The sequence below is a fragment of the Geotrypetes seraphini genome, chromosome 11 (genome assembly GCF_902459505.1).
Source record: "Geotrypetes seraphini chromosome 11, aGeoSer1.1, whole genome shotgun sequence".
Taxonomy (NCBI): Eukaryota; Metazoa; Chordata; class Amphibia; order Gymnophiona; family Dermophiidae; genus Geotrypetes; species Geotrypetes seraphini.
In genome coordinates, this window is record NC_047094.1 from 27,403,673 (window position 1) to 27,426,987 (window position 23,315).

Sequence of the window (23,315 nt, forward strand, 5' to 3'; positions counted from 1 at the left end):
CAAGCCTGCTATATGCCTTCCCTTGAGGGTTTTTAGCAAATCTGCTTAAGACAACACATTTCCCCTTTGGTTCTTGGTTTGCATAGCTATGCCCCTTTTCTGGTCACCTCACCCCCTCCCAACCTGGACTTTCTGGCACTTTCCAGCTTACTTTGTTTTGGGAAACTGACCTTGTCCATGTCTGATGTTCTTGACAAGCTGTTTTTTGCTGAAAAGTTACATGTTGTTCTTTCTCATACCTGCAATTACTGCTTGTTCAAGGCCACACCTGATTCACACACGGTGCTGGACACAAGATCTTCTGTGTCTGCAAGAATGTAGTGGCTCAGACAGCTAGCAATACATCATATTCTTTCTCAATGGAGAATTTTTTTTAAGAAACACCGATTGTGGTGTTTAAATTTTGACCTGTCAGTTTATAACAAATGCTATATCATTTTTAAGTTATTTTAGACAGATTTAGGACTTTCTGGGCTCCTTTTACAAAACAGCGCTACCGATTAGCAGTGCGCTGAATGTGAAGAAGCCTATTCGATCCCCATTGGCTTCTTTGCTTTCAGAGTGCATTAATCGGTAGCGCCGCTTTGTGAAAGGAGCCCTATGACTTGAGTCTGAATTTTTTTAATCACGGTGCTATTAAATATATTTTCAAGAGCTGCACCTGCTGACCACAGATGCGTGAAGACAAAGAGCGAAGAGCCAATGACCATCTTCTTTACCAGTGGAACCACAGGCTCCCCAAAGATGGTGGAACATTCTCAATACAGTTATGGTGTCGGACACACTGTAACCGGGAGGTGCGGAATGAAAACGGGTCTTTTTTTCTCTGATTATGGAATGTCTTGCAACTAGACCTGTGCTGCGAGCAGAATTTCTTAGCATTGTGGAAGAAATGTAAAAGGTGATGCAGATTAGCAAATAAACATAAATATATTCAATAGCACTTATCTGGATAACAGTGTCTGCTATCCAGAAAAGTGCTGCTGACCAGGATATGGAGGCTCTGTTAGGACAGTACTTCTGAATATCCCTAAAGACTAGAGCAGGGGTAGGCAATTCCGGTCCTCGAGAGCCAGGTCAGGTTTTCAGGATATCCACCATGAATATGTATCAGATGGATTTGCATGCAATGCCTCCTTGAGATCTATCTCATGCATATTTATGTGGATATCCTGAAAACCTGTCCTGGCTCCGGCTCTCGAGGACCGGAATTTCCTACCCCTGGACTAGAGAATTTGTCCCCATCCCTGTCCCCACAGATAGACACTAAAGAAAGACATCGAATGGTTTCCTCCTACCTTTACTATGCCACTGGCTGCAATCTATGGCAGGCAACATGAATGAAATGGGACAGATTACATCAGGGGTCTCAAAGTCCCTCCTTGAGGGCCGCAATCCAGTCGGGTTTTCAGGATTTCCCCAATGAATATGCATGAGATCTATGTGCATGCACTGCTTTCAATGCATATTAATTGGGGAAATCCTGAAAACCCGACTGGATTGCGGCCCTCAAGGAGGGACTTTGAGATCCCTGGATTACATGGATTAAAGGATTCCTTATCTGCTATGGTTTTATGTCATTTTTACGTTATATTTGCTTAACTTTCCCTTTTTTTCACATTGCTTTCTCTTAAATCTAATACATTCTGACCACCTTTTCTCTATGCATTATCAGGTGCTGGATGGATTTAACTCCTTCAGACGTAATGTGGAATACGTCCGACACAGGCTGGGCAAAGTCTGCCTGGAGTAGTGTTTTTGCACCATGGATTCAGGGCTCTTGTATCTTTGCTCACAGCATGCCACGATTTGAAGCAACAACTATGCTAGAAGTAAGATTCAGTCCAGTCGGGCTAAAATATGAAATATTTCTGTACCATGCTTAGGCGCAGAATTATCAGTTAATTGACATATGTGAAACATAGAAACATAGAAGATGACGGCAGAAAAGGGCTACAGCCCATCAAGTCTGCCCACTCTGCTTACCCACCCCCTGTCTATGCCCTAATGGCCCAATTTTCTTATCTTGACCCTCGTAGGGATCCCACATGGGTATCCCATTTATTCTTAAAGTCTGGCACGCTGTCTGCCTCGATCACCTGCATTGGAAGCTTGTTCCAATGATCAACCACGAATGTGCCCGAATGAAAATAATTTTTGGTAAAGTTGTAAACCATATGGTACCGAAAGACTGGGATTCTCATATGCAACAAGGACCACAAGTGAAATTTAAAATTCTGAGATTCTGTAATTAGAGGACTTTTTTTTTTTTCTGCAAAAAAAATTAGAAAGCTTCCTGTTTCCGCCTGGGCGGTTCGCATCTGAGGGAAGCTTTGGGCTGAGCATCGCTCTCAGTTGCCACTGCCGATTTTACCGCCTATGCTGGTGAGGGCACGAACTTGCCGTCTCTGCCGGTGGGAGCCCGATCTTTCTGTCTATGCCAAGGGGGGCCCGATCTTGCTGAGTTTGTGGGACCCAGGAACGGATTAATCCAGTTTCTATTATTTTCAATGGGAAAAATTGTCTTGGAACTCGAACGGGATTCTGGAATGGATTAAGTTTGGATTCCGAGGTACCACTGTAACTTGGAATAAGTAACAGTATCAGTTGAAGTTCAATAGCAGAAAGAAAATAATCAACAACAAGAACAGAAAGTCTTTTTTGTTTTTTTAAGGTAATCTTTTTATTGAACTAATTTTTTTTTTTTTTTAAGTTCCAAAATTTTATTGAAATTTTATATAGTAACATACAATAAAACAGGAGAAACATATTAAACAAATTGCTCATAACACTATTAACACAAAGCTTAGGATATTAAAAGGCGAAATCTTTGAAATGAAACTCCCCCCCACTCATCCCATTCCAGCACGCCTTCTATAGATTCTCCTATTCCAACTAATTTATTTATTTATTTTACAGCAGCTTATAACTTGCCAAGCCTGATGAAGCATTTTATTCTTGGGGTAGGTAGGTAAACAGATAGGCATTGCATGTGCAATGCCTATCTGTTTACCTACCCATCCCCAAAGGGATGCACCTACAAAAGATTCCTTAATAGAACTCTCTCATTCCAAGCTGGCAGATGGACAGATTGCCTGACCACCCTCATCTCATCTGCCCCATCTTACTCATCCTTCAGGAAATCTCTCAAATCTTACCTCTACGATAAATTTCTTGAACCCCTCCCCTCCAATTCTCCCCTCTCCTCCCCCCGATCTCTCCTTTCCTCCCCCCTCAATCCAATACTTCCACCCTTCTTACTTACCCCTCCTTTCTCGGCACCCTCCCGTAATTGATACTTGTCATTCACCACTCTTTATCCTCACCATATAGGTAACTATCTTTGCATAGTAAACCGCCACAACCGCATTATACAGTCTCCTGCACTGTATCATACTCTATAAGTCTCTCGCACCGTATTCTCACTGTATAAATATCTCTGCTGTATATGTACAGTCTCCTGCATTGTAAATCTGCTTTATTTTCCGCTGAATTAACACCTATGCTAAATATGTACAGTCCCTGCATTGTAATTTGCTCTCAACTGCATAGTACATTCCCTTACATTGTATCTTCGCTGTATATGTACAGTCTCTTACACTGTAAACCGCTCTGAACTGTTTGTGGTATTGCGGTATACAAAAATAAAGTTATTATTATTATTATGGGTGGACTTGAACAAATGCGAGTAAAATAACCATTAAAGGGGGAATTTATCAGCGTGGACTATTACGTTGGGTTATTTTAACATTAAGTTATCCCCTCCTTACAAAGCTGCACTAGCGTTTTTAGCGCTGGCCGGCGCGGTAACAGCTCCAATGCTCATCTATGAGCATGGGATCTGTTTTCCATGCCGGCCAGCGCTAAAAACGGTAGCGTGGCTTTGTAAAAGATGGGGTTAGTATATTTTAACACAGGGTTTCATTGCCATAAAATTGGACCTGTGCTGAAATAACCTGTCTTGTGGTAAAATAAACCGTTTTAATTGTAGCCCATATCGATAAACTTGTCCTGTAAATAATGATACAAAACATACAAATACATACAGTCCGGTGCTCTTTAAGGCCTCGCGTCCATTTTTCCAGGCGTCCCAAGAACCAAATGCTTCTGAAAATAAGTGTGCCTTTATTTTCTTCTGGGGTCTAAAATAATCTTGTTCATTTTGTAATTAATGAGATAAACAATTCCGCCTCGCACCGCCTGCGATCAAAAAAGCTTGTGCTTTAGTCACAGCTAATTTAGAGCCAATATAATGCAGAATCTCTAACAACCACCTAGATTTTGATTCCAGCAACCTAACCTAGGGATAGATTCACTTACCTGACTCTCCATGTCCGATCTGTGCAGGCCCGACCAATTCACAAAACAACATTAAAATGAGGGCGATCGGAGGGACGCCCCCTCCGACCGTACGAATCGCTAGTGTGCGATCCTGATGCATGCGCAGACCATCTGCTTTCCCTGTAGATGGTCTGCGCATGCGTTTGGTGTTCGTTTTTGCTGGGGGGGGGGGGCTCACTTGTCCCGACTCTCCTGCTCTGGAAGGGCAATCCAAGGCATTTAAAAGCAGGCAATTTTTCACTCTCCTGCTCTCTGCTGCCCTTCCTCGCACTGCAGCCCCGCTTTAAAACCACAGGCTCGCACTGCGGGGAAGGGCGGCAGAGAGCAGGAGAGTCGGGGCAGCAAGAGCAGGGCTCGGCTGGAAGGGGCGTTTGCTGTGCCTATTGGCCCTGACTCTCCTGCTCTGGAAGGGCGATCCCTTTTAACAGCAAACCCTTCTCTGATAGACTTCTAGGTAGTCAATACCTTCTCAGCCCTTTTATTAATTGCAAACGCATCTTGAGTGCTCGCTGCGATCCTTGGCGGCAGCAGCCTCTTTAAAAGCAGGCAATTATTCTCTCCTGCTCTCTTCCGCCTTTCCCCGCAATGCAGCCCTGCTTTAAAACCACGGGCTCGCACTGCGGGGAAGGACGACAGAGAGCAGGAGAATCAGGGCGGCAAGAGCAGGTCTCGGCTGAAAGGGGCAGAGAGCAGAGCGGCAGAGATGGGCTGCAGGGCTGGGATTTCAGGCCCGAGGACAGTTGGAAAGGATGTTGGTTTCAAAAATGTCTTTAGTGAATCGTGTCCCTGCCTACTTTGCATGCTGGTCCCCTCATTTGCATGCACGGATCGGAATCAGATCGGCACAGAGGTAAGTGAATTGGGCTGGAGTAAAATCGGGTCGCAAAGGGTTTGCAAACCAATCGGTACACGATCGGTTTGCTTAGTGAATCTAGCCTTTAGTGTATTGTTTTTATAATTTTGTATGTATTTTGTGAACCACTTAGGTTTTAAGCAGGGTATAAGTTTTAAAATAACATAAATAATGAGAATAAAAAGTCTAATACTCTAATGAAGCTGATTCCTAAAGGACAAAATGCTGAGACTTGGACTATTTTTTTGTGTTTTTTCTAGCTTTATTAGCAGATAAAACAGTTTTCCAGTTATAATATATGATGTTTGGGTATTTTTTTCCAAATTCTTTATTCATTTATCATCTTACATCAAGTTCACAATATTACAACATTTGAACTTGTACACATCACTTGAATTTCTTTCTATTATCATCTTAAATACATAAATTTATTCCCTCCACCTCCCACCCTTCCCACAAATATTGTAATTAAAAATATCATATAAACATTACATTCCTATTTATTGATTAAACCTTTAATATATCTATATACTACCCCCTCCCCATAATTATAAATGTACGTTAAGTGTAAAATGGCGTCTAATCATAATGAGTTATCAATGGCCCCCCAAATCTTTTTAAAATTATTATAATTCCCTTTTTGTATGGCAATTGTTCTTTATATATATATATGATGTTTTAATATTCTAGACTCTCTCCAAATTCCCTATAACAACTTTCTGCTCCGCTCCAACTGTCTATCGGATGTTGGTCCTGCAGGACTTTAGTAGGTAAGCCCTGAGTGTTACTCTGTTGAAACAAACTTAAATACCCCTGTCAGTTCCTGCATTCAGTGCAACTTCTTGCTGGGAAATGAAAGCTTTGATTAAGCTAAAGTGAAATATTAAGACAAAAAAAGGAGGGAACTTCTGCTAGGTCACCCAAAGTTAGGTAATTTTACATCTGGATTTTAAGCAATTGTCTAAATTGGTGATAACAATCAATAATTAGCATTAGCAAGCACTTAATTGACAGTCATTAGGAGTTGCATGTGGATCTGCCCTATGCCCCATAACATCTGTTCAGCGTCCCTCTTTAAGTTTGATCGGATTTGTTACACCCTGAGGCAGCAGAGTTGTGAAACGCTGGCCACCGTTGATCAACAGCAGATAAGTGGAAGACTTTTCCTCTATCTTCAAATGCATATAATTTAAGAATAATTTAAACAGCACCGAGCAATGCTTTTATCTATCTGCAATATCACAGAGGTTTTTTGCCAGTGAGGTTATCGCCTAACCACCTTTAAACCACAATTGTGGTGGTGGGAGGGCCTCAGTCTGAGGCTTTTTCCTGTTTGATTGTCTTTTATGATTAAGCTTGCAAGGAACCATAGACATCCAGCAGAGGTCTTTCTCACATAAATGGATATTGCAGATAGATAAATTTAGTTTAGGCGTGACCATTTAAACCAGTCATACTCGTATTTCTATAACACATGCAAATTATAGCATTCTGTAATTTACATATATAACTATGCACCAGACTCTGTCCATGTGTACACCCACCTTCAAATTACACACCGGTTTCTTGAATAGCATATAGCTACATATGTGCACATAAGCTGAAATTTGGTATATATGTGCATTTTTGTTGCCTAAATGTTGGCGCCCTTTTTATAGAATTACTTCCAAAATGTGGAATAAATGGTGAAACAGCAATGCCCTTTGAATAAGCAGTTCGTTCTGAAACCCTGAAAGATTTCAAAATGTTTAAGACAAGCTGCAGTATAGCAGTATTTATATCGTATGTAATGTTTCTTAATGGATAAAAATCCTTTCTGAAACAAGGTTCTTAAAGCAAGACATGGGAAGTTTTATCAGAGGAGGCGGGATGCTAGAGAGGAAGGTTCCCGGCTAGAGAGGAGCAGCGGGTGTACAGGCAAGTTCAGAGGGCTGTCAGTGGGATGGAGATACCGGAGAACATGGAGTGGCAGAAGAGGAAAGGCTAAAGGAGTGAGTGGGTGGGTGAGAATCGGGGGAAAGCTGACTGAGAGCCCAGGGCAGCGATAGGAGAGAAAAATATGCCAGCAGAGGAGGAAAGAGAGACAGAGCAGCTTGATGCAATTAATGCATTCAAATTATTAATGGAAGTTAGAATTTTTAGCATATTAATTACATTAAAGTGTTACATTTGCAGTTCCTATATAGGGGCATGGAGCAGGGTAACCTTTTAGTATGGAGAGGAGATGCAAAAGATTGGGTTTAAATTTGAATAATTGAGGGATGTAGTGGAATGTCAGATGATCTCACAAGGTCCATTCTAGCCCTAACCTTTTGAGATTGTGCATCCAATTTCTGTATATTCCCTGCAAACTGATAATGTTGCAGCCAATCATTCACTGATTGTTAAAACCTGTGTTTTACTTTTACATATCTATAAAGTTACAAGTTCAAGAGTCTCAAACACTGCCTGAGTGCAGGAGAGCCCATGAACCCTGAAGTGATGGAACAGTGGAAAACCCATACTGGACTGGATATCTATGAAGGCTATGGCCAGACAGAAACGGTATGAGAAAACTGAATATATTTGATTTCCTAAAAAACAATAATTTGGAAATGCCACTTGCTTATTCTACACATTGGCTTCAATCCACCCTTACCCACTTCCCAAGTTCTCATCCCCCGAGTTCTTCAATTGGTTCAAAACACGGCCATTAAAATCATTACGAAGTCAAAAAAATACGATAACGTCACTCCCCCGCTAAAGAAGGCACATTGGTTACCCATTCCTCATCGGATTACATACAAAATTGCTCTCTTAACTTTCAAATCTCAAAAAAACAATGACTGCCCCCGCGGACCGACCGGGATCTTGATTGGCTGGATCTCAGAGACACAATACATTCTCCCTGCTCTCAACCTGGGGTGTTGGTGTGTGTATGGCGGGTGTATGTGGGGGGGGGGGATGTGTAGGGGGGTCACATGGTGTGGCTAGAATGGTATGCCTGGCTGGTTGTTGTCTGTCAGACTGGATTTGAGTGTGTGTGTGTGGTGTCTGTTCTTTCTATTATGCAGTGACATGGTGGTTCTGTATCTGTCTGAGGCTCGTGTTGGTAACAAGATGACTGCTCGGTTTTCGTGTCTACAGTGATAAGCTTTCTCATGCCAGGTATAGGAGTACTTTAAAGTAGTAATTTGTGACTGAGTTACCGGAGGAACATCTCCTTTTTAAGTAACATGCTGAGACAGCTTAAAAACTGATTTTGATGACATTTCTTAAAATATTACTTATCTTGGAACACTTGATAGCATCAGTCACACTTCTGGTATTTAGTCTGCTATGGTGCTGAGAGGGTAATTCTGTAATCGTGCCTCTTAAGCCTTATCTCTTCAATACTCTAAATGAATTGTTTCCCAAGATCTCTTATGCCTTACCTCTGTATCCTGCTCACCTGTATTTTGATGACTTTACATTGTACCTATATTTGTACCTATAGTCCAGCTTTTCTTTGTTGTAAACCGCCTCGAACTACTACAGCTTTGGCGGTATATAAGAATAAAATTATTATTATTATTATTATTATAAAATTGTTATTGCAGCCTTGGTTGGTTCACTAAGGGGATCTCTGCCATACTGTTAGTTGTTCCATGGAGTCTTCTCCCAGACCTGCTATTATACTCTTGCTTTCTGTGGGTATTCCGCTGGCGGGCATGGTTTTGCAGATTCCTCTGGACTGTTTACTGTTCCCTTCCTTGGACTGTTAGCACTGTTTGCACTGTACTTGTATAACATTGTATTACGAATTTTGTTTATTGTTCTGGCTTTGGCTGCATTATCAATAAAAACTATTTAAAAAAAAAAAAAAAGACCAATGAGCCTGCATTCATTAATAGACTCCTGATTCCATACGAGCCTCCTGGAATTCTTAAGATCTGCCTCTCAACATACACTCTGTGTCCTTTCTTTAAAAATTATCGGTACCCGCCGAGCCTCTATTTTCTCTGTCACGGCTCCTACGATCTGGAACTCCCATCACATATCAGAGCGGAACAAAATATAGATAAATTTAAGGGCAGGTTTAAAATGCTTCCTTTTTAAGATGCCTAAGAATAATTTAACCGTTCTGATATCTTATCTTTTTATCTATCCCTTCCTTTCCTCATGTTTTCTCCTTTTTTCTTTCTTTATCTTCAAAAATTGTAGTTCTACCTCCTCTCCTTCTGTTTTCTATCTGACCCTATGTTGTGTTTGATCCCTGTTAGATCTTGTCTGTCTTTTGATATTCCACCTTCAATTTTAAGTATTATTGTAATGTACAACGCTTTGAATTTTATGTTTAGCATTTAATCAAATTTTTAATAAACTATGAAACTATCCATGGAAGCTCTTAGGGGTAGGTGGGTGCTGTCCTTCCAGGCTGGTGGCTTGCCTCTGTGGCATCCTCCTGGTGATTATCCCTTAGCTCTGAGGGTCTTGGCACTCCCAGGACCTCTCCACCTCTGCCACTAGTTTCCAGGGAGCCTTTTCCCTTGTTGGGCCACTGGTGCCGATTGCACCCTAGCGGCCTGGCGCCTCTGTTGGGCTACTAGTGCTGATCCGTACTGCTGATTCCCCTCCTTCAAGAGGAGCCTCTAGGGTAGTTTTCTGCTGGGGTCATGGTTACCAGCCCTCAGCAGTGCTCAGTGACCACTAGTGCTGCCCAATTCAGAGAAAAATATTTTGATTCGATTCGATTCACCTGTTGAATCGATTTTTCAATTCGATTTCAATTCGATTCACTGTTAATGACATAGCTTTTTAAGTTTAAACATTTTATTTAACCAAGGCAATATCATATCAAAAATTCCCAGCTTCCATCCCCAGCCCCCAAGACTCCCCAGCCCCCAAGACTCACCAGCCCCCTGCCGATTCCCAGCTTCCATTCCCAGCCCCCAAGACTCACCTGCCGATTCCCAGCTTCCATCCCTAGCCAAGACTCACTAGCCCCCCTGCCGATTCTCAGCCCCCCCTGCCAATTCTCAGCCCCCCTGCTAATTCTCAGCCCTCCTTGCCGGTTCTCAGCCCCCCTTGCCGGTTCTCAGCCCCCCTTGCCGGTTCTCAGCCCCCCTGCCGATTCTCAGCCTTCCCTGTTGATTCTCAGCCCTCCCTGCCGATTCTCAGCTCTTCCCTGCCGATTCTCAGCCCTCCCTGCCGATTCGCAAAAAATACCGTTTGCTTCCGAGGTCCACTGCACGAGGTCTGCTCGTTCTCCCCTCAACGCTCCCACGTCCTTTCGTTTCTTCTGATGTAACTTTCGGTTTCGCAAAACTGGAAGTTACATTAGATGGGAATGAGTCTGGCGGCCGGCGATGAAAAAAATAATGAACTTCAATCGGGGCTGAATCGGTGAGTCCGGTTTTTCACAAAAACGAATCGATTCGAATCGATTCACCTGATTCGAATCGGTGAACCGGGCAGCACTAGTGACAACCAGTATCAGAGGGCTGCCTCTGCTCTTCTCGGTCCTCAAGCACTGTTAGTGCCTGCAGGTTTTGGGTGGGCTTTGGAGGGCTCGTCATATAATATAAGCAGGTTATGGTGAGATCTGTACCTGGGACTTTTTAAACTGATGTATCCCCTAGAGTGCCCTTCTGCTCTGCTGAAATGTCTCTTATGTGGCCATCTGAAGCTGTAATACAGGTCATATGGACAGTTTGGGCACCTTTATGGCCCTTATTTGTTTTTAAAACAGGTCTAGTCCCAAATGTCCAAACTGTGCCCTGGATGTTTTGTAAAAAGTTTGGTTATCGCTACAAAATGTCCAAATGCTAAGCCCTGCCCAAATCCCGCCCATAACACACCCCCTTGAGATTGAGGTGCATTGCAGACAAAAAAAAAGCATAGAAAAAGGTTTAGAAAGTCAGTTTTGAAAATGGCAACTTGGACATTTTGGTGAGAAAAATTGTCCCAAGTGCCACTTTGTGCCAAATTTTGGATGTCTTTCTATTCTGAAAATCAGCCTCTTAGGCATTCAGGCCTGCTAAATTATTAGAGGCCAAGTTAAGAGCATAACTCAAAGTCAGGAGCCTAAATCTTTTGAATAACTGAGCCCATTAATGCCATCATGCTCTGTGAGGAGAGTCTAGGAGAATATTGTAAATGAAGTGCTCCAAGAGCCCTACCTACAGAGTCAAAGCCTCCCAAAAAAGCCAAATAAATGCATGACTTGGGGGTGAGGATCTGCCTTCTTTAGTGGTTCATTTCGGTTTCCTTCTCTTGATTTCCTTTATTGACTTTGGAATACCACTAGTTAGCAAAAGAGGGTTTCCAGGTTGGAGTAAAAGGACTGAGGGGCCTGTGACTAATGATCAGACTCAGAGCAGCAAGCTTATAGAAACTCCAGTCTCTCAGAGAGAGGAGAAATCGTGGTTCCTTGAAGGCATTTTTTTCCTTGACTCATCAGGAAACTTAATGGGCCTTTTGCAAAGGTGTGCTGCCGGGCAGTGTACGCTAAATGCTGAGTAGAGAATGACACGGTGACAAAATTCATCACCGTTCCTGTCCCCGAGGATAACCACGGGAAACCATCTCATGTCATTCTTTAGTGTCAATCTCAACCTCAGTCTTCCTACACCAACGTTCTTCAATGCAAGGCTTGAGGGTCAGTGGCTGGGCTCACTCATACTCTGATTCTTCTCTCTCTCCTTAATGAATGACACATGGATGGCTTCCTGTGGTTAATCACGGGGATGGGGATTCCCCTTGTCATTCTCTAACTTATGTTCTTATGTAAACAATCAAGCCATTACTGCTGAGGTTGGCTCTTAGGCATTGGTGGAATGAGGCATTATGACATCACATTCTCAGCTCTGGAATGTTGCTACTCAACCTCAGTCCTTCTACACCAGCATTCTTCAATGCAAGGCTTGAGGGTCAGTGGCTGGGCCCATTCATACTGATTCTTATGTGAGCCAAGTTTAGGATAATGAAGCCATTGTGACATCACTGATGAGGTTGGCTCTTAGGCTCTGGTGGAATGAGGCATTATGACATCACAATCTCAGCTCTGGAATGTTGCTACTCAATCTCAGCATTCTTCAATGCAAGCTTGAGGGTTAGTGGCTGGACCCATTCATACTCTGATTCTTCCCTCTCTCCTTAAAGAATGACATGTAGATGGTTTCCTGCGGTTATCCGCGGGGACGGGAACGGTGATGAATTTTGTCACTGTGTCATTCCCTAATGCTGAACCTCCCATTCTATTCCTATGAGTGACTCAGCATTTTGCATGCACTGCTTGGAGGAGTGTGTGGCGCAGTGGTTGGACCAACAGCCTCAGCACCCTGGGGTTGTGGGTTCAAACCCCACACTGCTCCTTGTGATCCTGGGCAAGCCACTCAGTCCTCCATAGCCCCAGGTACATTAGATAGATTGTGAGCCCACCAGGACAGATAAGGAAAATGCTTGAGTACCTGATTGTAAAAACCGCTTAGCTAACTTTGAATAGGCGGTATATAAAATTCTAATAAACTTGAAACTTGCATCTTTGTAAAAGCCCACTATATTCAAGGAAACGAGAAAAGGTGTTGGTCTTCCCCGACTTCAACAGGAATATTTTTTTCTAAAGCAAGAGAGATTGCAAAGATCAGTTTTCTTTACCATGTTCTTTTTGATGCAGGTATTGGTCTGTGGAACTTTGAAAGGAATGAAAATTAAGCCTGGTTCTATGGGGAAAGCATCTGGAGCGTACGATGTTCAGGTAAAGCTCTTGGCCAATACATGTCTGAAAGTAAAAATGTGACTTTTTTTTAATCGTCTTATTTAACGGTGTTTTGCTGTTTCAGATTATAGATGACGGTGGAAATATTCTGCCACCTGGGACAGAAGGGGAGATCGCTATCCGTGTAAAACCCACCAGGCCATTTTCTCTCTTAACTCACTACACAGTAAGGAATAATTGTCCAGAATGTAATGACTTTGATGGTAATAAATCTGAGCCTATAAACCCTTAGCACTGTTTATCCAGAGGCTCTTCCTTTGACAGGGGTTTTTCTCATCTTGAATAGGTTTGCTGAAGAATCTGTTTTTTAAATTACCTTCCCCCTGATATTCAGCCTATAGCAGTCAGACTATCTGGCAGCAAGAAAGGGCCTGATTTTTTAGTGCTGGAGTATGTCCAGGTACTGGCACTGAATATTCAAATGTTTGGTGGTGCCTGGAAGCAGTAGTAAAGGGGGGGGGGGCAGGTGGGATTGGAATACCCTAGGCGCCATCTTGGTGGGGGCACCGGCATCTTTCCATCCCCCTATGCCACACTCACACCCTCCCCACTGTCCCGTACCTCTTTAAATCTTTGCTAGTGCAAGCAACTGCTCTGGCCTGCTGCTCGCACTGTCCTGGCTCCCTCTGAAATCACTTCCGGGTCACGGGGCCAGGAAGTGACATCAGAGGGAAAGCCAACGCTGGCGCAAGCAGCAGGCCAGAGAAACTAGTCAAGCTGGTGATGATTTCAAGAGGTAAGGGGGGGAAGGGAGGGTGTGAATGTGGTTTGGGGAGCACGGAAGGAAGGGGGCAGAGAGGAGGGCATGGGGGGAGTGCCACTCCCTTGGCTCCTCTTACCCTCACTACGCCACTGCCTGGATGATACCAAGTTACAGCTGATATTCAGTGCCATATCTGAATTTCTAACCAAGCCTAATTAGGACTACATTATATGCAGCTCAACATGCCTGGCTAGCTATATAGGCAATAGCATTTGAACAATTGCAGTGCCTGGCTAATTTCTGGGTCTGCCTTGACTCTGCTCCCAGACCACCTCAGCACTAACCATGGCCAGTGCTAATATTCAGTGACACTATCCAGTTAGATGCCAAAGAATATTAGTAGTTAGACCACCACACATGATTTAATGGGTAAGAGATTTTTCTGCCCCATTAAATGCCCCGTATTTTTTTCCTTTACACCTCTTATGACTTTCCAATGGAAAGAGAATTAAGGAACTAATATTCATACTCTAGATCAGTGGTTCCCAACCCTGTCCTGGAGGACCACCAGGCCAATCGGGTTTTCAGGCTAGCTCTAATGAATATGCATGGAGCAGATTTGCATGCCTGTCACTTCCATTATATGCAAATCTCTCTCATGCATATTCATTAGGGCTAGCCTGAAAACCCGATTGGCCTGGTGGTCCTCCAGGACAGGGTTGGGAACCACTGCTCTAGATAAGAGAAGGGGATATAAGTGAGACGTTAAAATACTTCCAAGGGTATGAGGAATGCTCAAAGTTCAAACCTTTTTCAGAGGAATGGAAGTACTAGAACAGGGGTGGGCAACTCCGGTCCTTGAGGGCCGGAGTCCAGTCGGGTTTTCAGGATTTCCCCAATGAATATGCATTGAAAGCAGTGCATGCAAATAGATCTCATGCATATTCATTGGGGAAATCCTGAAAACCCGACTGGGGTCCCTAGAGGACCGGAGTTGTCCACCCCTGTACTGGAACAAGGGGCTAAACGAGTTGCAAAGGGAATTGATCAGAATTAACGCTGGAAAACATTTCTTTTTTTAAAAGGATGCTGGATGAATGGAAGAGTTTCCCAGAAGAGAAAGTAGTGGGGAAAAAACACGTTACCACAGGGGTGTCCAATGTCGGTCCTCGAGGGCCGCAGTCCAGTCGGATTTTCAGGATTTCCCCAATGAATATACATGAGGTCTATTTGCATGCACTGCTGTCATTGTATGCTAATAGATCTCATGCATATTCATTGGGGAAATTCCTGAAAACCCGACTGGATTGCGGCCCTCGAGGACCGACATTGGACACCCCTGCATTACCAGAACTGTAGAAAGCCTGGGGCAGGCACAAAGGATTTTTACCCACTCGTCTATTAAACTGCGCCAGCCGTTTGTAGTTAGGGAGCCACGCTGAATGGTCCGCACTGCTTCCGACACTCATTGAGTTCCTATGAGCGTCTCGAATAGCACGGGCCATTCAGCGCGGCTCCCTGCGCTAAAAACTGCTATCGCAGTTTCGTAAAAGAAGGAGTTAGTTGTGAATATGTGAAGCCAGTCATCTATCTGCGGACTGTGACACTCCTAAAAGAAGCCTCTTGCCAAACCAGAAGGGCCTTATTATCTTGACTGATCAATCAGTTTCTGTAAATCTGAGCTAATTTGTAATTCTTGCCAATCTGGAAATTCAGATGCTGAGGAAAATTGCAGGAAATTGCTTAATACAAAGTAGTTGAGGACTAAACTAATATCAAGTGAATTTTTTAATGCCAGACCTCAAACACCCAAAGCACTGCTTTTTAATTGTTTTCATGCCCTTTCTGGGGTGGTGTATTCATCATTGGTCTTGGCAAAGAGACGTGTGCAAAAAGATTTTTTTTAATATTAATTTTAATCAGGCTTTATATAAATTATAAAGTGCTGAATTGCCAGTTGACTGCTCAACAGTTACAACGGGTCCTGAAGAACATTCAGAAGGTGTCACCCAATATTATTCACTGGGAAATGCAATTGAAAATTGTTTTTAGACTTTACATTCCACCAGAACGTGCAGCCCGGATGGGGATTACTGCGTCGCATTCTTGCCCGAAATGCAATCAGGCTCGCGCATCTTTGAGTCACATGTTTTGGGCCTGCCCCGCAATCCAACAGTTTTGGAGACATCTTGGCCTATATACTACATCGTTTTGGGGAAGGCGATGGCTTCCACAACCGAGGGCGTTATTTGGATTTTATAATATAGCCTCGCCCAAACCCAGGGGAATGTCAGCATTTATCTCCAGAGCCCTTTTGATGGGAAAAAAAGCCATCCTCACCAACTGGCTCTCCCGTGATCACCCGTCCTATGCACAATGGAGATCCCTAATGATAGTGCACGCAACACTGGAGAGACGCATGGTGGGAGACTTGACTCTTGGCCCGGGTCGCAAATTTTGTCAGGTGTGGGAGCACTTCTGGCAGGACCTCATACCGCGTGCTCGCAGTAGACTTTTGAATCTTTAAGATTTTATTCCCACTCTCAGCTGTTGGACTGGCCATGGATTCTTGGGGAGGAGAGGGGAGGGGGGTATGGGAGGGGAACTGATTATATTGTTGAAAATGTTATTTCCTGACTGGTACTACTGTTTGTATTTGCTTCTTATTGCTGGAATAATAAAAATCATTTAAACATAAATTATAAAGTGCTGTAAAAGAAAGACACTTATCTTTATGCCCGACACCTGCCCAACCGTTTCACTCTTGGTTTCGTCAGGGGCTATGCCTCCTTAAATACAAACACCAATTTTGTGGTGAAAAAATCATTTGCTGAAGGCCAAAAACAGCACTGCTCTCAGCACGGCACTCTGCCTGTACAATGCTGTTTTTAGTATCTCCAGGCTGGCTTGTTTGCTTTATCTGCTGCTCATAGCTGAATAAGTGCTGTCCGTCCAAAATTACAGGTTCCTGAGGAAGGGACCTAGAGTCCCTGAAACCGGGCTGGTTGAACCTACTCCTGAATTTCATCTGACTTGGCAGTGTACAGTGTCTCCTTGCCTTTGTTTTTCATCTACGGACCATGCCTGCCAGCTAAGTTTTCCTTTTTGATTCTTGGAGTCAGCTGGAGGGACCTTCAAAGTATTTTTCTCTGTTTCAGCACTGTGAATATGTGATTTATTATTATCACTGTTGAACTTCACCTTATTTCACCCTATTTTTTGATTTGGTTGGTGGGTGCACACAGGAGGGACTCGATGATGGTGTGCAGGTGGAGGTTATTAGACCTTCACCTTACTTAGCATATGAGTTCTGGAGATGTTTTTCTCCTTTCGCTGGTCCTTCACACTGAGACTCCTTCCTTTTTTTCAATTATATTATTTATATGGTATATGATTGGTAGTCCAGTGCTTGAGACAGAAGTTAGTTGCTGCTGTTTGTGGTTTCTGTTTTTAGTCTTCAGCAAATGATTTTTTCACCACAAAATTGGTGTTTGTATTTAAGGAGGCATAGCCCCTGACGAAACCAAGAGTGAAACGGTTGGGCAGGCATCGGGCATAAAGATAAGTGCCTTTCCTGTACAGCACTTTATAATTTATATAGAGCCTATTAAAAAATATATTTTTGCACCCATCTCTTTGCCAAGACCAATGATGAAAACGCCACCCCAACAAGGGCATGAAAACAGGTACAAAGTAGTGCTTTGGGTGTTTGAGGTCTGGCATTAAAAAAATTCACTTTTATTAGTTTTGTCCTCAACTACTTTGTATTTTTGCATTGACACATTGGACATCTCTGAATTTTCCTTATTCAGGTGATTTAGGAAACTGTTTAAACAATTTAAAATATGATTTATAATTAATTGATAGATAGCATTTGTTAGTTGTCACGTGGAATACAGAGCAGTGTTACATGAAATAGATTTCTTTCATTTAGAAATAGTTTTGTTGTCTGACCAGGATGATCCTGAGAAAACAGCCTCAACTCTACGAGGGAATTTTTACATTACTGGAGACAAAGGGATTCAAGATGAAGATGGATATTTTTGGTTTGTGTCCAGATCTGATGATGTCATCTCATCCTCTGGGTAAGTTAATATTTTTTTTTTTACTTGCTTATCTAAATGAAACATTTCAGCATATGTGATCAGAATCAAATTATGCCGAAATGCTCTACTGCAGGTGAATTCCACTGTTAACGCAGTACTGGACGCCTGATGGTGATAAAAGAAACACAGAACTTTTTATAGAAGAGTTATTCATTTTGAAGTACTTGTCCTGAATCTCTTGCTGTGTACTGTCAAAAAATAAATACTGTTCCATGAAACTTACAAGTTATTCCACACTTTTTATTTCAATGATATGAAATAAAAAGTGTCAAGTAAAGTAACTAGTATAGTACTGTATGTATTTGAATATAAACCGGAATTTTGGGGGTCAAAAAATGGACCCAAAAATGGGGGTCCTGGTTTACATTCAGACCAGCGCCCCCCTTCCAGAATTATTGCAGGCCGCTGCCAGGCTCTGCACTCTGTCGTCGTCCCCCCTCCCTACACTCTCCTCTCCTCATACTTCCTCTGCATATCCCTGGTGGTCCCGAGGTGCAGCGGGTAGGAGCGAGCTTTCCGCGCTCCTGCCCAGCTGCTAACCCGGTCGGTGGTGGCTGCCGCGAGATCGGGGTTTCTTCAGCCGCTGAGCAGCACCGAGCAGAAGCGCGCTTTTGGCGCTCCTGCTCAGCACTGGGCGGCTTCCTGACTGGCTCCCGCAAATTGTATGTGGCTATTTTAGCACCTGTACGCTTTGGGCTCCTTTTAAAAAGGTGCGCTAGCGTTTTTAGCGCACGCACCGGATTAGCATGCGCTACCCGAAAAACTACCGCCTGCTCAAGAGGAGGCAGTAGCGGCTAGTGCAGGCGGCAATTTAGCTCGCGCTATTTTGCGCGGTAAGGCCGTAACGCACCTTTGTAAAAGGAGCCCTTTGTAGTGAAATTGTACACTGCAGTCTTTACCAGGCCAAATGACAAAGAAAATACTTTGCTGTCTTGTACCTTTGCTTTGCTTTGTGCAGACATTCAAATTATCTACTAACTGGATCCTTCCCTATGTAGGTATAGGATAGGACCTTTTGAAGTGGAAAGTGCGCTGATAGAACATCCAGCTGTGACCGAATCAGCTGTTGTCAGCAGCCCTGATCCCACCAGAGGAGAGGTGAGATGAAAACAGTACAACTAAATATCTTACCGCCACCAGCCAAGGATCCTGTTTCTTTAGGTTTTTAGATAAATTGGTGAGGTAGCTACGCTAGTCCACTTTTAAAGGTAATTCCATATATACTCATCTAGAACTTGAGAAATTTTGCACAACAAAATCTAAAAACTAGGGCCATCTTATCAATTCAACCCTACCTGGACCAGCACCTTGATGGAAATATAAACCCTCTCTTTCTAAACTAAGCTAAACCTTAAGTTTATATACCGCATCATCTCCACAGGATGTAGAGCTCGGCACGGTTTACAAGAACTTAAAATATAGGAAGAGAAGGAAAAAAAAGGTTTACACGAACTTATATATAGAAGAGAAGAGTAAGGGGGGATAGAATTACATTTTAGTGAAAAGCCAGGTTTTCAGTTGCTTGCGGAATAATTGGAGGGAGCCCAGGGGTAGTAAGGTCGTTCCAAAGACCTGTGATTTTGAAGAGGAGGGATTTTCCCAGTTTGCCTGCATGGCGAATACCGTGTAGAGAGGGGAAGGATAGTTTATACCTTTGGGCGGGTCTGGTAGAGTCAGGACTCGAGGAGTTATAAGATAGTGGGAGGAAGGATGCCGTGAGTGATCTTTCTCTCTCCTCCCCCCTCCCCCGCTAGCCTGGAAATCCCCACCATTAATATGCACTGAAGTAAAATGAACAGGGCCAGTTGAACCACGAGTTCTAGAAACCAGATTTACTGTATCATTCCCTATATGATGGTCTACAGCTGGAGATACAATATTTACTTGCCTTAAATAAACAAATTTCAACTTTCTATTCAAAATTCAGTTTTTGCAAATAAATGATAAGAAATAAACCGTTGTCTGAACATATCTTTCCTTTATACTTAACAGGGACCTGACATCTTTTTTTCCTATGTTTCTTCTTTATTTCTATTGAACTCATTTTAGACCATTTTTGACAAAAATTTGGGAATTCATACCTCCTTCCTCAGGTCAGAGCAGAAATAAATCAACTTCTTCAAAGCAAATTTTTTTTTTTTAAAGTCAAAATATCTTTCCCACATTTCTACTTTCATTAACTGCATATTGATTTTTGTCTTCTGACCCGGCCACCTTGTTCAGAATTAAGAAGATTGCGATGTGCAAAATCTTGGATGCTTTGTTAATTTTGTTGACTGTCTTCCCAGGTTGTGAAAGCGTTTGTGGTATTGTCTGAGTCGTATAAGTCGCATGATCCAGAAGAACTGACTCAAGAGTTGCAGGAGCATGTGAAAAAAGTCACAGCCCCTTACAAGTATCCTAGAAAGGTAAGTACAGAATAATATGTGAAGAGGCAAATCAAAAAGTAAAGGCAACTGAAATTATGTGATAACCGAAACAGAGCTTTCGAAATGCACCATTGCCTGTTGGATAGTTCGTCCATGCACAGTGCAGCACTCGGTCTTTAGGACAAAAACAAATTTTATCACTTTTTACCCTAACCCAGGGGTAGGGAACTCCGGCCCTCGAGAGCCGTATTCCAATTGGGTTTTCAGGATTTCCCCAATGAATATGCATTGAAAGCAGTGCATGCACATAGATCTCATGCATATTCATTGGGGAAATCCTGAAAACCCGACTGGAATACAGCTCTTGAGGACCGGAGTTCCCTACCCCTGCCCTAACCTATTATTCTTTCCTTCTTTGTTATGCTATTTCTCTCACGATTGTTCTTCCCTTTCTTTCCTACTGTTTGAAGTAAGTCCATATGTCTTATTATGTGTTTTACTAAGCCACTTTGGTATTGTTTAGTATCCCTAACTTTTTAATCTGTTTTTATGTATAGAAAACTGATTAAGCAGTTAAAAAAATTTTTTTTTAATAAACTTGAAACTTATGCAGCCACGAGGTCAGAAACATAGATGCTCTATTGCAAGATTGCACCATCGAAGAACAACGTGCAGTAGGGCCCTCCTCCAAAAAAATCATGTTAACCTTTTTTTTGGGGACATGAAGGGGCCTTTTCTGGTGCATTTCCAAGCGCAAGGGTAAACAGTGAAAATGACCATACATTACTGCAAAATGAACTTAAACCTGCAATTTGCAGCAAAAAAAGAATGAGTCTTGCTGCACCATGACAATGCAACAGAAGAGACAGTGCAACAGCTTTGGTTCGAACATCTTCCACATCCTCCTTACAGCCTGGATCTGGTGCCTAGCGATTGTCACATCTTCGGTCCACTGAAGGAGACGCTGCGAGCTCTCAGATTCACCTCTGATGATGAAGTCGAGGAAGTGGAGCTCGCCAGGCTTCAGGAGCAGCTGAAAAACTTCTTCGTTGCAGGAATGCGGAAGCTAGATGAATGATACAACAAATGCGTCGTCTTCCATGGGGATTATGTGGAAAAGTGATATGTTCAATTGCTCAGTTACTTATATTAAAACCGTTGAATGTATTTTGCCTTTTCTTTTTCATTTACCCTCGTATCATTGCTTAAGACCGCTATGCTACAGACGCCTACACGGGGAGATAATTAAGTTCCCGCAGCCTTTTTAAAGAAAGAGACCGCACAGTAGCGTAGGGCTCCTTGTACTAAGGTGCACTGGCGTTTTTAGCGCATGCAGGAAATTACCGTGCGCTATGCGGAAAAACTAACGCAAGCTCAATGCTGGCGTTAAGGTCTAGCGCGCATGGCAATGTAGAGCGCGCTATTCGACGCGTTAAAGCCCTAACACAGCTTAGTAAAAGGAGCACCTGGAGTACTGTGTCCAGTACTGGTCGCCGTACCTCAAGAAGGACATGGCGGTCCTTGAGAGAGTCCAGAGAAGAGCAACTAAGCTAATAAAAGGTATGTAGGACCTCTCATATACTGACAGACTGAAAAAGCTGGGGCTTTTCTCCCTGGAAAAGCGGAGACTTAGAGGGGACATGATAGAAACCTTCAAGATCATGAAGGGCGTAGAAAGAGTAGACGGGGACAGATTTTTCCAATTATGGGGAACCACAAGTACAAGGGGGCACTCGGAGAAATTGAAAGGGGGAAGGTTTAGAACAAACGCCAGCCACTTTAAAATCATAAAGAGTTTGAGGCTTGTGTGGTTAAGGCAGAGCTTACAGGAATGGGACAGGGACAAAACTCACGGGGACAGGATGGGGAAATTCAGTTCCTGTGGGGATGGGAACAAATTTGTCCCCATGTCATTCTCTAGTCCAGTGATTTTCAGTCTGCTACCAGGTAGGTGCCCAGATGAAGTTAGGACAGTAGCTGCAATTGGATAACTTCTGGTGGCTGGCTAGACCCAGATATTCAGTGCTGGTGCTTGGAATAGGCCCAGCATTGAATATCTGGATCAAACTAAGCCAGTACTAGGTGAATTTTTATGGTCTGTGCCCTGAAAAAGGCAAGGACAGCTGAAGACTAAATATCCATATTCAGGGTTACCATATGGCTCTAGAAAAAGGAGAACGGATTGAGACATCCAGGTATTACTTCTGGGGGTTAGCGCTCAAGAAAGGGATCAAGGTGTCTTCGTAGACAATATAATAAAACCTTCCGCCCAATGTGTGACGGTGGCCAAAAAAGCGACCAAGATGATAAAGGGACTGGAACTCCTCTCTTATGAGGAAAGACTAAAGAGGTTAAGGACCTTCAACTTGGAAAAGAGATGGCTGAGAGAAGATATGATTGGAGTCTACAAAATCCTGAGTGGAGTAGAATGGGTACAAGTGGATCGATTTTTTTTTTCACCCTGTCTAAAATTACAAAAACTAGAGGACACTCAATGAAACTGCAGGGAAATACTTTTAAAACCAATAGAAGGAAATTTTTTTTCACTCGGAGAATAGTTAAGCTCTGGAACACGTTGCCAGAGGTTGTGGTAAAAGCGGATGGCGTAACTGATTTTAAGAAAAGTTTGGACAAATTCCTGGAGGAAAAGTCCATAGTCTGTTATTAAGACATGGGGGAAGCCTCTGCTTGCCCTGGATCGGTAGCATGGAATGTTGCTACTCTCTGGGATTCTAGAATTTTGTAACTCTTTGGAGATTCTGTATGGAATGTTGCTACTATTTGGGGTACCGGAATCTTGCTTACTCTGAGATAATGGAATGTTGCTACTCTTTGGGGTTTTGGCCAGGTACTAGTGACCTGGATTGGACACCATGAGAATGGGCTACTGGGCTTAATGAACCATTGGTCTGACCTAGTAAGGCTATTCTTATGTTTTTATGAAAGCAATGGAAGTAAAACCCAGATGTCTCAATCCATCTTCCTTTTTATGGAGCCATATGGCAACCCTATGTATGTTGGGCAGACTGGATGGCACAATAAAACAGGGGAAACAATTCCACAACAATCAAACAGGCAAGAGCAAAGTGGAAATGTCCAATCAGATTGGTGCACAAAAAAGTGTGTTTCAACTCATCTGATAAATCCAATGGTCTTTATTAATCCAAAATAGCTCATACATCCAAAGCAGCTCAACGACTCGACA

At 43.0% G+C, this 23,315-nt stretch overlaps 1 protein-coding gene across 5 annotated transcripts in view; it reads left to right on the forward strand.

Annotated features, from left to right (window-relative positions):
* Positions 1-23,315, forward strand: part of LOC117345664 (acyl-coenzyme A synthetase ACSM3, mitochondrial-like) — a 38,845-nt gene that overhangs the window by 14,260 nt on the left and 1,270 nt on the right. For 2 of the 5 annotated variants that reach the window (XM_033914635.1, XM_033914636.1), the window contains exons 5-14: positions 654-797; positions 1,676-1,832; positions 5,885-5,964; positions 7,615-7,738; positions 12,831-12,911; positions 12,997-13,098; positions 17,593-17,720; positions 18,740-18,839; positions 20,030-20,149; positions 20,724-21,284. In XM_033914635.1, coding sequence (XP_033770526.1) covers positions 654-797; positions 1,676-1,832; positions 5,885-5,964; positions 7,615-7,738; positions 12,831-12,911; positions 12,997-13,098; positions 17,593-17,720; positions 18,740-18,839; positions 20,030-20,149; positions 20,724-20,873 — 1,186 coding nt within the window. In that variant the 3' untranslated portion in view covers positions 20,874-21,284. Of the gene's footprint in view, positions 1-653; positions 798-1,675; positions 1,833-5,884; positions 5,965-7,614; positions 7,739-12,830; positions 12,912-12,996; positions 13,099-17,592; positions 17,721-18,739; positions 18,840-20,029; positions 20,150-20,723; positions 21,286-23,315 lie in introns of those variants that run through there. The other 3 variants (XM_033914637.1, XM_033914640.1, XM_033914639.1) reach the window with 3 other exon arrangements.